Source organism: Pseudovirgaria hyperparasitica (assembly GCF_010093815.1).
Source record: "Pseudovirgaria hyperparasitica strain CBS 121739 unplaced genomic scaffold EJ05scaffold_4, whole genome shotgun sequence".
In the NCBI taxonomy this organism is placed as follows: Eukaryota; Fungi; Ascomycota; class Dothideomycetes; order Acrospermales; family Acrospermaceae; genus Pseudovirgaria; species Pseudovirgaria hyperparasitica.
This window is the reverse complement of record NW_022985552.1, coordinates 374,569-389,280: the sequence shown is the minus strand read 5'-3', so window position 1 is coordinate 389,280 and position 14,712 is coordinate 374,569. Positions and strand designations below refer to the sequence as shown.

General features: G+C 40.4%; 3 protein-coding genes across 3 annotated transcripts; all 3 read left to right on the top strand.

Annotated features, from left to right (window-relative positions):
- The first annotated feature begins 9,343 nt into the window (after positions 1-9,343).
- On the top strand, positions 9,344-10,927 carry EJ05DRAFT_275196 (uncharacterized protein). The gene is made up of 2 exons (XM_033740387.1): positions 9,344-10,477; positions 10,528-10,927. Exons 1-2 carry the CDS (start codon positions 9,428-9,430, stop codon positions 10,912-10,914), a joined length of 1,437 nt encoding a protein of 478 aa, XP_033602648.1. The 5' UTR covers positions 9,344-9,427; the 3' UTR covers positions 10,915-10,927.
- A 314-nt stretch (positions 10,928-11,241) lies between these two features.
- Positions 11,242-12,498, top strand: EJ05DRAFT_525300 (uncharacterized protein; the record flags this gene model as incomplete). The annotated part of the gene is made up of 3 exons (XM_033748841.1): positions 11,242-11,271; positions 11,446-11,780; positions 11,908-12,498. The coding sequence occupies 3 exons, from the start codon at positions 11,242-11,244 to the stop codon at positions 12,068-12,070; spliced, it is 528 nt and encodes a 175-aa protein (XP_033602647.1). The 3' UTR covers positions 12,071-12,498.
- Positions 12,499-13,002: 504 nt separating this feature from the next.
- On the top strand, positions 13,003-13,959 carry EJ05DRAFT_483965 (uncharacterized protein; the record flags this gene model as incomplete). The annotated part of the gene is made up of 3 exons (XM_033745300.1): positions 13,003-13,006; positions 13,132-13,391; positions 13,444-13,959. 3 exons carry the CDS (start codon positions 13,003-13,005, stop codon positions 13,957-13,959), a joined length of 780 nt encoding a protein of 259 aa, XP_033602646.1.
- Between the last annotated feature and the right edge of the window lie 753 nt (positions 13,960-14,712).

Genomic DNA, 14,712 nt, shown 5'->3' with positions numbered 1-14,712 from the left:
TACTCGTGCTATATACTAGAAGAAGGATACTTTACTAGCCTATAATAAAGTAGTTAGTATAGGTAGTATAGTAAGGAGGAGGTTACTTAAACTAGCGATTATTCTATTATTACTATATTAACTAAGATAGCCTAGTAAAGAGGACTTAGTGTTCGAAGTATACGAACTAGTAGATACTAGTTTTTAGCTACTACTTTATTAAGATTATTAATAAGTTAAGTTATATTAGTTATAAAGTATACTATTTTCTATATATATATCCGGTCGGTTATATTTATATAAACGACCGGTTTGTAACTACCTATATTAATTATACATGGTATATACTACTACTATAGCTATAACAGCAACGAATTTAAAGCCGGTAATATATATCTTATAAATCTAGCTTTATAAAGTACTTTACCTTTATTAATTAGTCTAAAGATTTACTAACTAGCGGTAATAGATAATAATTCTTCTTAGTTACTATATTTAGTATCTAATAGTTAACGTATAGACGTAAACTTCTATCTTTCTTCTTTATAAAGAGAATAGATATACTAGCTAATAACGTACTATAACGTATCTAGCCTCTTCTAAGGTATTCTTTAATATATTTATAAAGAACTTTAAGTTCTAGTCTTAAAAGTAGATAAAGTAGACTATAAGGGACGTCTACTCCCTCTTTAAGCTTAATCTTTAGCTTATATAGCCTATGATTAGGGAGAAGTAATGTATCTTCTACCGAAAATATATCCGTATACTATAAATATATATTAGATAGTGTGTCTTTACCCTAATTATTACTATTATCCTTATCTTTATTAATAATTAATAAGAATATAAGATAGATTAGTAATAATCGGGTCCGTATAGTAAGGTTCTATACCTTCTTACTAATAGTTATAACTTACTAGTATAATTTACTACGGTATTATTAGAATATTAATATCTTCTTCTAAAAATTAAGGATAGAGTTTAGATATCTAAGCTAAGGCATCCCTAGAATTATATTCTATTAGCTAATATTAGCTATAATAAATTTATTAGATATCTACTATTTTATTATCTTTAAGTTATAAACTTCGTAATTTATTATAGCTTTACCTAAAGTTCTAACTTTATATCTATTAACTATAATAGTTCGGCTAACTTTACTAAGATTATATAATAATCTATACTCCTTTATAAGAATTAATAAAATATAGTTATCTTCTATACTAGTATCTATAAGGGCCTATATAGTTTTATTACTATTTACTATAGATAATAATACTTTTAGTAATATAAGGTCTTTACTCGCCGGAAGGCGCTATAGCTTCTTCTAAGTATATATAATTTAGCTAAGAATACGGTTAGGTCTTATATACTAGCCTATTCTTTTTTTAGATTCTTATAGTTAGGCGAAATATATTCTATTTCTCTATACTTATAGTAATAAAGTACGCTATAATCCTAATATTTTATAATAGGTATTATATTTAAGTCTATATCTTATCCTTTTCTATATTAAGAAGCACCGCCTTAATTATTTTAGTATCCTCTTAACGCGGAATTTAGACAACTTCTTATACCCTAACGGACTAAACTAGTCAATTCGGGGTAAAACAGCGATTTACATACATCAAATGATAGAGTATACCAAGTATAATAACCTCCGACACACGTGCGTACGTATAGCGTATAATACGCGACGATACTAACGTATAGAGATACTATATATATACGCTCGAAGACTCTTCGATAACACGAGCATAGACTACATCTAATAAACGCCGACACGCTAACCCCCTTTTATTAGTTAAGGGCTACCCTTAACTAATAATTATAGCGGCCTTAGGCACCGACGTACCTCGGCTTCCACCGGGTATACCCCTAACACTAGTATGGTAGAAACGGCTATATAGCGGTATATCCTAGGACGATTAAACCCCCGTCTAATAAACGACGAATAACCAAGGGCGTATAACGCTATAGATAATAGAGACGGAGGGGACCCTGCCCGGGGAGACCCTCCCGGATAAGATTAACTACTAGGTAGTACGTGTAGAGGGGGAAGTCGAGAAGGGAGAAACGGCCCTCCTTAGTATCTTCCGGAACCTTATCCGGAATATTAGGGAGCTTACCGTAGGAGTAAAATAGGCGCCGGAACTAGACCCGGAATCTAGACTAGATCGCATAGAGGCCAGCCTATAGAGGATCTAGGAGGGCCTTACCCAGGGAAAACGCCCTAGTACGTGGGCATAGGTCGCCGCACCTATAAGCGGAACAGCCATGTTAGCTAAAACACTAAGGGCACCCACGGACGGGGTATATAGTATATAAGTTACTATCTAGAATAAAGAAGTACTCGTATAAGTCTAGTAAGCGTCCCTAAAGGATATTATAAATAAGATTAACGAATAGAAAGGGATATAGTTAAATATGGTGGCCGCTAAACTCACCCTAGGAGGTATAGTACTAACTACCACTACTAATACGGCCTAGTAGACTATCTCGCGCGACCCGAACGCGATTAATAATATCTTCTCTAGCGCGTCCGTCCGCGTAACCACGTACCTAATATAGATATATACTATCCCTATCTAAGGACACGTCATCGGAGAAGACGATATTAAGTAAATAGAGCAATCTAATAAACCAAAGTACCCTAGGATTAAGATTGCGAAGGCGTGGTAGAAGAACGTCTAGAGAATCAAGATAAAATCGAAAAAGTACTCTACTATAATAGTAGAGCTTAGGGACCCTGCTCTCGCCTATAGGATAATGTAGGAGGGCTTCCTAGCCGAAGGAGAGCTACTTACGGCGGAACCATAGGATAGGGCATAGGTAATAACGCAATGCTTTAACTATTAAGGATATGGGTATACTAGGTAGAGGTACTCTTAGAAGACCGCCTATAGGTGGTATAAATAGGGCTATAACACTAAGGAATGCCCTTATAAGACGCAGAGCGACGAGACGCGAGATAGGGACACCGCTAAGTACTCTAACTACGACGGGAAACACCTATCCTAGTTAGTAACGTGCACGAAACATAAGTAGGTCGTAGAATATATTAACGCGATAAAGACAAGAGAAGCGAGGTGGATATACTAAGCTATAAGGCCCTCGCTACCCTCGCCGCTATCCCTAACTTTACTTATAAATCCGGTAACCACCCCCTAAAGGGGAGAGGACAACGCGTAATAGCATACTATATAGAGAAAGATAGGCCGACCCTAGGGTATACTTAAAGCCGCTACCGCGCGAGGATAATCACGCCTTAGCGCCACTAACATATAGACTCGAACTTTCCCTAGCACCTAATAAGGGTATAAGATATACTTATTATTATATAGGCGAACGTATAACATAAACAAGAAAACCAAGCGACGCTCCTAGAAGAGATAGGAGCCGCAATAATAGCTATCTAGGAACTATATAAACACTACTAAACTAACAAGCTAACAACATACCTAGGATACTATACCATCCACCCCACGGGCCCGGACAGGAGAGTTATATTTTATATACACAAGTCGATCCCGCTCTTAGAATGGTCTTATACCGAACGTAATGACCTCCAGATAACACTATATCTCTAGATAAGTATAGGGCCTCTCTATATCTATAATATCTATAATTAATAGCGATCGCTCACGCTAGATAATATACTCGAGGGCACCACGACGCCGGGATAATATATCCTCCTAGGCGACTTTAATCTCTACCATAGGTAGTAGGGAGGCCTAGCCATCGCGAGAGAAGAACTTAGAGTAAGGGAACTATATATACGGTACTACGACTTTCTATATCTCCTTATACCCGTGGGGTAGATTACCTAGAGGAAATATAAATAGGACGAGAACGGGTCTACGCTCGACCTTACCCTCGCTACCGAGCACATCAGCCATAGAGTATAGTACTACCGCCCGAGCCGGATATAGACGGACTCCGACCACGAATGCATGGAAACCGTAATAGACGTCTCCACTCTTAACGAATAATATGGGAAATAGCTATAGAAGGATACTAATTAGGATAAATACCTAGAGGACCTAGAATTAGTAATTCTAGACCCCTCTATAGTCGACGTATCTAACGGCCCAGCCATAGATAAGGCCGTGCAAGTCCTCCTTCAAGCATACTAAGCCATAAGAGATAAACACGTACTATACCGAACGTATAGACCCCTAGAAGCGAGGGGTATACCTTAAATATAAGAGTATAGAAGAGACGCCCATAGACTATATATACGTGTATACTATATCCGGACGACCGAGGCCTAGGAAGAGTAGAAGGAAGTAGTGCGATATCGTGATAGGGCCCTCCGTAATAAACGACGAAAATAATAGCGTATAATTACCGATAAACATACACGGTAAGCCGTAGGGCTATAGCGCATGGCAAAGTAGGCTAAGGGTATAGACGCGCCGACACCGCCGCCACTAATGCCTCCCCTAATATACTAAGAGAGGATATACTCTATAAGCCTAGAGAAGACGGAGATCTTACGTAAAGTTATATTCCCCCTCCTAGAGCTAGTAGACCTATTAGATATTAATAATACTAAATACCTAGACGTAATCGATATCCCCTAAGAGGTTACTAAGGAGGATATACTCGACGCCGTTAAAGTACTCCCGAATAACAAGGTACCCGGACCGGATGGGATACCGAATAGGTGCCTTAAACGCACTATACTAGCTACCCTACCGCTCATTAGTTATATATTTCAAGCATGTATTAAGAACGGATACCACCCCCAAAGCTTCCGGGCCGTCTATACTATTATACTCCCGAAACTAGAGAAGAACCCTAGCTCCCCGAAAGGATGGAGGCTAATTACCCTCCTCTCCTATCTCGGGAAGATACTAGAGGCCATGATCGCGAAGAAGATAAGCGCCGTAGTATAGGAACATAACCTCCTCCTAGTAAACCAGAAGGCGAAGGCTAGAAGCTCTCTAATTACCGCTATCTAATACATCCTTAAAGTCGTCTAGACCGTATAGAAGTAGGGACGTATAGTAACGCTACTCTCCCTCGATATGGCCGGCGTATTCGATAAAGTAAACCACACGAGACTCATCTTAACTTACGGAAGAGACGTATACCCGCGTAGATTACGCGGTTTATATAGTCCTTCCTCGCCGAAAGAGTTACCTAGATATATATCTCTAGATATTAAAGTGAGTACGAGAAGACGGCTTACGGCATCCTATAAGGAAGTACTATCTCCCCGATTCTCTTCCTCTTCTTTACTATAGACCTCCTCTAGGGAATATAATATATAGAGGTAGTAGGATACGTAGACGATATATACCTTCTAGCTATCGATAATAATACTAGCTAAACATATAGACGACTCGAATAAGACCACGGGAGATACGTCTAATGGGCAAAGCGCTATAGAGTAAAGTTCGCCCCGAAAAGTACTAACTCATGTACTTCATTAACCGCCGTAGGAAATAGGCTACTAGGGAAGGCAAGCGACGCCCTAGAATAGACGCCTTTAACGAACCGCCGACATAAAGCATACGCGTACTTAGCGTTATAATTAATAATAAGCTTAAATAGGGACCATAGGTAACATACACCGTTTCTAGGGCCCTCTAGGTAGAAGCCGCTATATAACGGATTATAGCCTCTATATAGAGAACTACCCGGGATAAGGCACGCTAGCTATATATATCTATAGTACGACCCGCCTTCACGTATAGACACGAGTACTAGTATACGGCCCTTATATAGACTAGGTAAATAAAGCTCGAATCCATATAGAACCGTATACTCCGTCTTATATTAGGTGTATATAAAGCTACTAATATGGTACTACTATAACGCGAGATAGACGTTATAAGTATATATAACTTCTACTAGATATAGAGGGTAGTATACTTTACTAAATAATAAGTATAGGAACGTATAGAAAATATAGAATATACCTTCGCCGCGCTACGCGCGCGAGTTAGCGTATACTACTAAGTACTCTTATATATAGGCCGGACTCGACTACGGTATAAGTGCCCGATAGAAATAGACTCGAACTAAGTAGTATAAGAGATTAAGGATAATCTAGATACCCTTCTAGACTAATAGAGCCTTTAAGAGCTCGGACGAAGTATATAGTTATAGATCTAAGATAAGTAGAAAGAGATACTCCGGGCCTAGTGGGCCTCCTAGTAGGATAGGTACCTAGAGTAGATCCGAGAACCATAGAAGGAGCCGAGTAAATAGATATATAAAGGGCTTATAAAGGCCTAGGTATCTATACTCCTCTAAGCCCGAACGGGCGCTATAGGACTTCTATACTACCTCTATAAGAGAGGCGTCCCTAACGTATCTCTATAGTATAAGGCGTGCGGCCGGAGAGGTATAATACGCTACTATCTTATAATATACCCCGATCTTTATATATAAAGGTAGAAGCTTATCTATACGATAAGAACCTCTAATATTATATAATAGCTTAATAAGTACCCTAAGGACGTCTTCTAATAGATGCTTATATATCTACTACTCCTCTAGTACTAGTGGACCCGGAAATATATACTAGAAGAGACCCGGTATACGCCGGTAGTAACCCGATATATACCGGAAGAACCCCGGGAGAACCCTAATTATTAGTTAAGGGTAGCCCTTAACTAATAACCTCCGCACCTATACGTACTATCTAAGGGTAAAATAACGGTAATATAGGCTATAGGCTAATAGGTATACCCTATAGCTATATACTTAAGACGAAATAGAGGTTTAACGAGATATAGTTATAGATATAAGGAAGTTTTTCCCTATAGGGTTTCTTCTTATATAGTAGCTTAGACTAGAGGAGGCATAGGCCTGTAGAGTACTACTCTACCTAGTTATATAATATTATTATTATTATTATCCTCTTAACGCGTTTCTACCCTAATTTACGCTCTTCTAGCGCTAATTATAGTAAGGTTACTCTTAATTAAATATATTTAATTAACCTTATTTCTAATCTATATAGGGTTCGTTAGTTTTACCTAGAGAGCCGCGTTCCTTAAGAATATAGTAGTATTTATTAGCTTTCTTCTCTAATTTATATAGATAGTTAAAACTTAATAATACTATTTCTAGTCTTTCGCGGATTAATAGAAGTAGTACTTTATAAAACTAGAATATATAAATATTTTCCTATAGTATAGGGATATTATCCTATAGGTTTTAGAGGTATTATAGTAGTTAAGTAGATATCTAGTTCGGTTATTATACTACGCTTCTTAACTTAGATAGTGCCTTTCTTTTATATTCTCTATTTGTTCCGAGAGTATTTAGTATAAATATAGCTAAATATTCCTAGGTTATTATAGATAGTAGCTATACTTCCTTCTATCTATTCTATTAATTATAGAATTATAAGTCTAGGTATCATTCTCTAAATAAAATATATTATACTTTAGTAGAAAAGAGTAGAGGGTTATTAAGGAAGTACTTTTTATAGTCTCTCTTCTAGTCTTTCTACTCCTTTTAGTTCTTCTCTATAAATATAGTTAGGTCTTTAGATTTTAGTATATCTAGAGAAGAAGTAGAGTAAATTAGTAACGAAGCGGCTAGGTATATAGTAGATTATTATAACTCTAATAGTAGGTAAACTAATTCCGCCTAAATTAGTATAGGAAGTTATCTATCTACTATCGTTTAGTATAGTTCTTTAAGAGACTCCTTAAGTTCTTATCTCTTTATAAGAAGTTTTATATATTCTATCTATTCTTTAAGAGTTTAAATCTCTTAAGCCTAATTTATAATATATTTCTAAAGTTTAGTAATAGTTTATTATAATACCTTACGTAGCTCCGCCATAACTTATTATCTAGCTTTATATTATTAGAAGTTACTTAGTATATCTACTATTTCTTTATCTAAAAGCTCTATAATTTAGTCTAATATCTCTACTTTATAATGGATATAACCAAGGTGTTACTACAATGGTAATTAAGATATATTATAATTTAACTTAGAGAGAGTAGGGATAAGCCGTATGGTTATAGCTTTAAGTATAGTCTTAAGCGAGGTCACGTGATACCCCTATACTAGTCTCCATCTGTCCCGGCTCCGTCATGTGATACTAGAGACAAGGCAAAGCCGAAGTCCATAATATACTTCTTAGTTAGAAACGGCTAGAATTAATACTAATTATAGAGGATCCCTATTATTTAATATAGTATTACTTATCTCTATAGTAGATTATATTAACCTTCTTAGTTCTAGTTAGACTATCTTAACTATAGTACTATATAGAGAGTAATTTAAATATAAGAATAGGGTTATTAGATAGTAGTATAGTTAGATAGAATAATAGGGTATATTCTATTATAGAATAAATTACTACTAAACCCTTTTAGTAGGAATCTAAGAGTATATATATAAAGGGACGCTAATCTATCTAGTATATAACTATTTACCGCCCTTCACGCTACCTTCTAACCCTATTAGCTAAGGTACATGCGGATTAGATTATACCTAAGACTAAGTTCTAATACTATATATTACTAATATATAGCTAGTAGGTATTCTACTTCTATTATATTAATATAAGGCCTTTAGGCAGCATGAATAACCTCTCTCTCTACTATATAAGACTCTCTAGATTATTAAGGCTAGCGTAGTAATAGCGCTTAGTATAAGGTTACTTCTAGATAGTAATAGATAGTATAATATAAGTAATAGTAGACTACTAGCTTAGCGCCTAAGTTAAGGAAGTAGAGTTAGATATAGTACTACCCGATTTAGTAATATTCTAAGGTTCTATAGCGTTATAATCACGAGATTTAATAGGTATAATAACTCTAGATAGCTATCTATTAGCTAATTTAGTAATAGAAATATTATTAATAATAAGATTAGTAAGTTAAAGTATATTAGCCTTAATTTATAGGGTAGTATAAGATATCTTAACCTTAATATTAATAAGGATATACTAATATAGATAGATTTATAGTATTAAGAGATAAGAAGATAGTAAGATAATAATAAGGTATAATAGAAGGAATAAAGATAATAAAGATAGATAAGTATAGTATATACTTGGTAAGTCTCGGGTATCCCTTAATCCAAACGCCCTATATAAAATTATATAGAGTATCTAGATCTACTAACCTACTTAGTCTATATGTTACATTCCGTATATAGACGTTACATTTTATACACATACGTCACATTTTGTACGCACAAATACGCACAAATACGCATTTATACACTGGACGCTTGAGAAACCCTCCTCGTAAGCGCGCAACGTGTGATGGAGATGTGATAGATGAGTTAATCTAGCAGCTTCAACTAAGAAGATGATGGTGCTGTGCCGCATACATATCCTCTCCATACCTCTCCCTGAGTCCCTGCACGAAGCCTCGACTCACACCTTTCCAGCTTGCTCGTCGCTGTCCGAATCAGGCATTGTGACTAGTTTCGGTTGAAAGTCATCGCCGGAAGGCTAGGAATGGGCATCCTAAGCTACCAGCCGACTTTCAAAGGCCGGCGTAGACCGCTTCTCTTCGCCTTCTTGGGCGTCTTCTGTCTCTTTACAGTCTGGCTATCTCAGACAGATTACACCACATCCCTCTCACGATCCTCTTATTCCCCGGAGAAGCCCAGTATCGACACCGCTTCGACTACAAAGCCCAACTCGTCCATCACTCAACACGATGCTTCCAACGTCGACGACTCGAATGACTGCCGCAACGCCCCGGGCGCCAGTGATGTACACATAGTTCTTAAAGTCGGCATCAACGAGATTTACGAGAAACTTCCACCACAACTTCTCACCCTCCTCTCCTGTGCCCCTTCATATACCGTGTACTCCGATGTTGCACAAACAATCCACGGCACCCCTATCTACGACTCCATTGCCAGTATAAATTCCTCTTTCAAGAATACACAGCCCGAGTTCGCATACTATCACACAGTCAACGCCCTTCATGCTGACGGCCAAGATATCGCTGCTGTTGTGGACAAAACTGAAGAAGGCGACAAGAGAGCAGGATGGAAACTAGACAAATGGAAGTTCTTGAGCAGCTACAAAGAGAGCTATGCGAAGGCGCCCAAGGCGAAATGGTACTTTTTCATGGAGCCCGATACTGCAGTAATTTGGCCAAACCTGCTCACCTGGACGCGCCGCCTCAATCCCGACCGCGAGATTTACAGCGGGAGTCAGAACAGCCATGGCGGAGTTACCTTCGCACATGGAGGTAGCGGAGTGCTTGTCAGTAAAGCTGCTATGCAGAGGCTGATGGACGAGTATGATAAGATGCAGGACGAGTGGTGGTTGAACGTAGCCGCAGGCTGCTGCGGTGACGTGGAAATGGCGAGGAACTTCTTAGATGTGGGAATCAGCATGACGGCAAGTTTTCCACTGATACAGGGCGAGAGATTAGGCACGATAGACTGGAACGAGAGGCATATGTGTACGCCGAGCGTGAGCTGGCATCATGTGAATACAAGGGAGATTCTCGACTTGTGGGAGCTGATGATGGCATGGGTGAAAGAGCACGTGAGTATCAATGATACCCGTTGTCTTGCGATTTAACTGACGATACGCAGGGCTGGGAGAAGCCGTTGATGTTCCGTGATATCTTTTCGATGTATGTCGAAAAGCACGTTCGCGAACGACGTGACGACTGGGACAACATTTCTGATGATTGGAAATATGTTAAGCCTAAGGATGAGATGGAAGAGACGTGGGCAGAGCTGGATGAGCTGGAGAAGAAAGCTGTTGAGTCATTCGAAGACTGTAGAAGCGCATGCTCTGCAATACCGACTTGTCGCCAATTCAAATGGAAGGTTGGGGAGTGTTATCTGGGCGAGAACATCAGAGTTGGAACTGTCAAGACTGATTCGAACATATCTTCAGGCTGGTTACTGGAGAGAGTGAAGGAGTTCGGCAAGGTTTACGAGGACTGCGAGCCAAATTGGGAATTCAACCAGTAAAATACTAATTGGAGCCGGAGTCGATTCACAAGTCATTTCGCCATGAGAATATACAATGCATAGTATCAAGGACTCTCAGCACATGTCTGTTCCTTTCGGTCAGGTTGGGATATAAATAGTCAAGCCACCTACTCTCTTCTAAGCTATGATAGGCAACCGATAGCAGAAACCTCGGTGAGACGACCAACATACCGTCGCTCTGGGCGGTTAAATCACGCATAGCATTCGACAAGGCACAAGGCTACGTGATAATTCCTGCTTGAAGCACAAGCTGGCCCTCCCCAAGCGGCTTTGGCCTTGTGGCGGGCTAAAAATAACATCCATCACATGCAGGTTCGGAGCGCATACTTACCTATTGTGCGCCAGTAGAGCAGGGTTTGTTCAGCCTCGCAGACGATGAAGAACTACAAAATCTTTTTAAAACGGCAGTGTCTGCCGTATTACATTAATCTCAACCTCATCTCATGATATATTCGACTATCAAACATGTGACTTCTCAAGGTTGATGAGAATGGCGACTTCCGATTTGAGAATTATGGTGACGAAATTCCCCCGTATGCTATCCTATCACATGTCTGGGGTCCAACATCTTCTGCGGAGGTATCCTTTCACGATGTCATCACTGGACAGGGAAAGATAAGGTCCGGCTACGGTAAACTACTCTGGATCTCGCAGCAAGCAGCTCGAGACGGACTCGAATGGTTCTGGGTTGACACCTGTTGTATCAATCGACAAAGTAACGCTGAGCTTGCAGAGGCTGTAAATTCTATGTTTCATTGGTTTCGAAACTCAACTAAATGCTATGTCTACCCTCCAGATGTCATGACCAGCCAGGAGTGCTCGAAAGGGTCTTTGTGGAAAATTGGGTAACAGTGTTTCGGGGTTGGACATTACCAGAGCTCCTTGCTCCCGAAGATATCATTTTATATTCAACAGAGTGGCAACGACTAGGAACCAAATCAGATTCGCGGCACGAGATTGTGAAAGCAGTAGGACTGTCTATAGTGTAGACAACAAATGCTTATCCTGGGCAGCCAATCGAAAAACCACTATGGAGGAAGACATTGTATACTGTCTTGGCATCCTGGACTTTAACACCTTCCCAGTCTACGGAGAAGGCAAGGAAAAGGCCATGCGGCGACTCGACGTGAAATAGAGATATCATCAGGCCCGAGTCAGACGAAGGGGATCTCTGATATCCCTGAAGCATCGGATCCGAACGGTTGGGTGCTTTATATCCAACAATCATCGATATGTCTTCGAATGAGAAGCAATAAATTTGAACGAAAACTTCGTCGTTTCGCTGGGACGGAACCTTCTAATAGAGGCACACGGTAACAAAGACGGACCGACGACCCCACTGGACGTATAACCCGTACAATAGTCTGGAAATGTCTTGATTCATATGAGACTAATCGAGAAATGTCTCGACGAGCGAAGGACAAGAACAGGATCCGGCCCGTCTAGGGGGTAGTCGATTCTCAACGCTGCTTGCGTTCAGCACTTGCGCTGACTAATAACTCTGGCGTATTGGTCTCCTCCCTTCGGAAAGATTCATTCCATTAGCCAGATATGAGTCACTCAAATCTGGGTGCACGATAAATACAAAGAGATAGCACAAAGCCTTGACGTTCTGTCAGACAGTGTATATACAACGATCATAGTTTTATTTAAACAGAGCAGATACCAAAGCATTCAGACCCGGGTGTACGATAAGCACAATGAGACAGCACAAAGCTTTAAATTCCTGTCGGACAGTATAAAGGTATACATCACAGCTTGGATTAGACGTAACAGAGATTAGAACAGCCAGAGCACACCGCATTCTTGAACATTCTTATTGGTCAGAGACAAAAACGACGATCTAGCAGGATCCAAGGACGAGACTATCTTCGTGAAAGCTTCAGAGTCTGATTCTATGGTAAATCAACCCTTCGAACGTCTCTTCCGAGGTCCCACCATCTCTTGGATTTTACGTCGGCTATCATGTTCTATAGTGGACTCCCTAGGCGCATCTCTCATCTTCCATGATCTAGTTGAGTACTTGCTGCCCTGGGCTAAGCCCGGGTACAGAAGAATCCGTTGGCGATGCGTAAGTACTCAGAGTTCCTCTCCGTACTACTGCTTCATCGAGCTTACGACTAAAGTCTTGTAACACTATACACTGGGAGGACTTTGACGCTCACGCTGAGCATGCATTGAACCAATTCTGTCAAGATGTATCGCAAGGCGTGGTAGTGTCGCCCATACACGCACCCAAAGAGACCCGGTCTACATCACAGGAGACTCTCACGTTGAGATGGTTTGAGCTTTGCGTCGACGTTGGTGACTATACCACAGACCATTACGAAATCGATATTTCGCAGGTGAGCTCGGACGCCGAGCTATTCAGACTAATCAGGGAGAGATACAAGTCTGCGAAGCGCGGTTTTGCGAGACAATGGCTGCTAAAGCCTCGAGATGTCCACTTCGTCTTGGTATGCATCTATGAATTTTGCTAAAACGACGCCTCTCCTAACATGAACATAGTTTTCTATGAGCCGGCGTTATCAGTGCACTGCTGGTATTCACGAGAAGCCCGACGAGTTTCCTCCTAAGGTTGAGCTGGACCATCAACGGTATCACTACTTACATCCGAAACTGAGGATGCCAGCTAAAATCTTCCTCCACTATCTCAACCGCGCAAAGTATAAGGTTTGGGGGGAGCACAGTGAAGATCTTTGGCTACAGCGTTTACCGAAGAAACTCAGTGAGACTGTTCTTGCTGAGGTAGTGCAGAGCCAAAATAACTCTGAACAAAACATTGTTGACCTCAACTCGGATCCGGATCTGGCATTTGGATGGGGCATCCATATCATTGACGGTGCTGACCATGCTGTACTTGCCTTCATATTTGGTTGTGCGGTCGCCCTATCGTTGTCAATCTCGCTACTGATTCTTGGTTTGGCGAAAACTCAAGAGCAGGCTTTTGGGGTTGGCAGCTATCTGGTGGCTATGATAGCTTGCTTCACGGTTGCTGTGTATGCGTGGTTCCAAGACTTATAAATGCCTTAAATGATCTACCAGAAATTTGAGTTACGATAGTAGTAAACAGCAGACGAATATACAATTCCTTGATACGATCGAGATAAATCTTTCCATTTACTTGTCAGAGCTTCCTTCCTGTCAGCATAACAGGATTATAAAGATGAAGTGCCCGTTCTATGATCAGCGACTTTGGTGACTTCCTAGAGCCGCGCCTGCTAAACTTTGCGATACTGTTAATTACTCCAACCAGAAGTCTGCCAGACAATTATGTAGAGGACTTACGCAACGGGACACTGCTGGCATGACCCCTCTTGATCTCCGTCGTAATTGTTGTATGGTATGAGTCCCATAATGCGGGTAGAAACATGACATGGTCCAGACAACGTGAAGCGGAGAAGACATTCTACGAACAAAACCTCTTGAACGGTATACCGAGCGCGGAGAGATGACTTACCCAATCCTGCTATTGTCGCCTGTCAGAATATCTAAAGATAAAGACTTGCTTCATTTGGACACTCCTCTCAATCCCACCTGACTCGCCACTTAGCGGAAAGGGGCCGGGCGCTCGGCGGGCAAGGACAGGTCAAGTTTCGTGAGGATTATTTGAAGGGAGGACTCATCAGGAAGAGGCGGATTTCGGACTGTTGCGACATGACTATTGTCTCCGTATAAACATCGCCTGCGACAGCAGTATGCAGTGATAGCGAAGATGATTATGAGTATACACATCGGGAGCTTTTGTAAGTTACGAGTTGCGTGCCGGTAATGCAT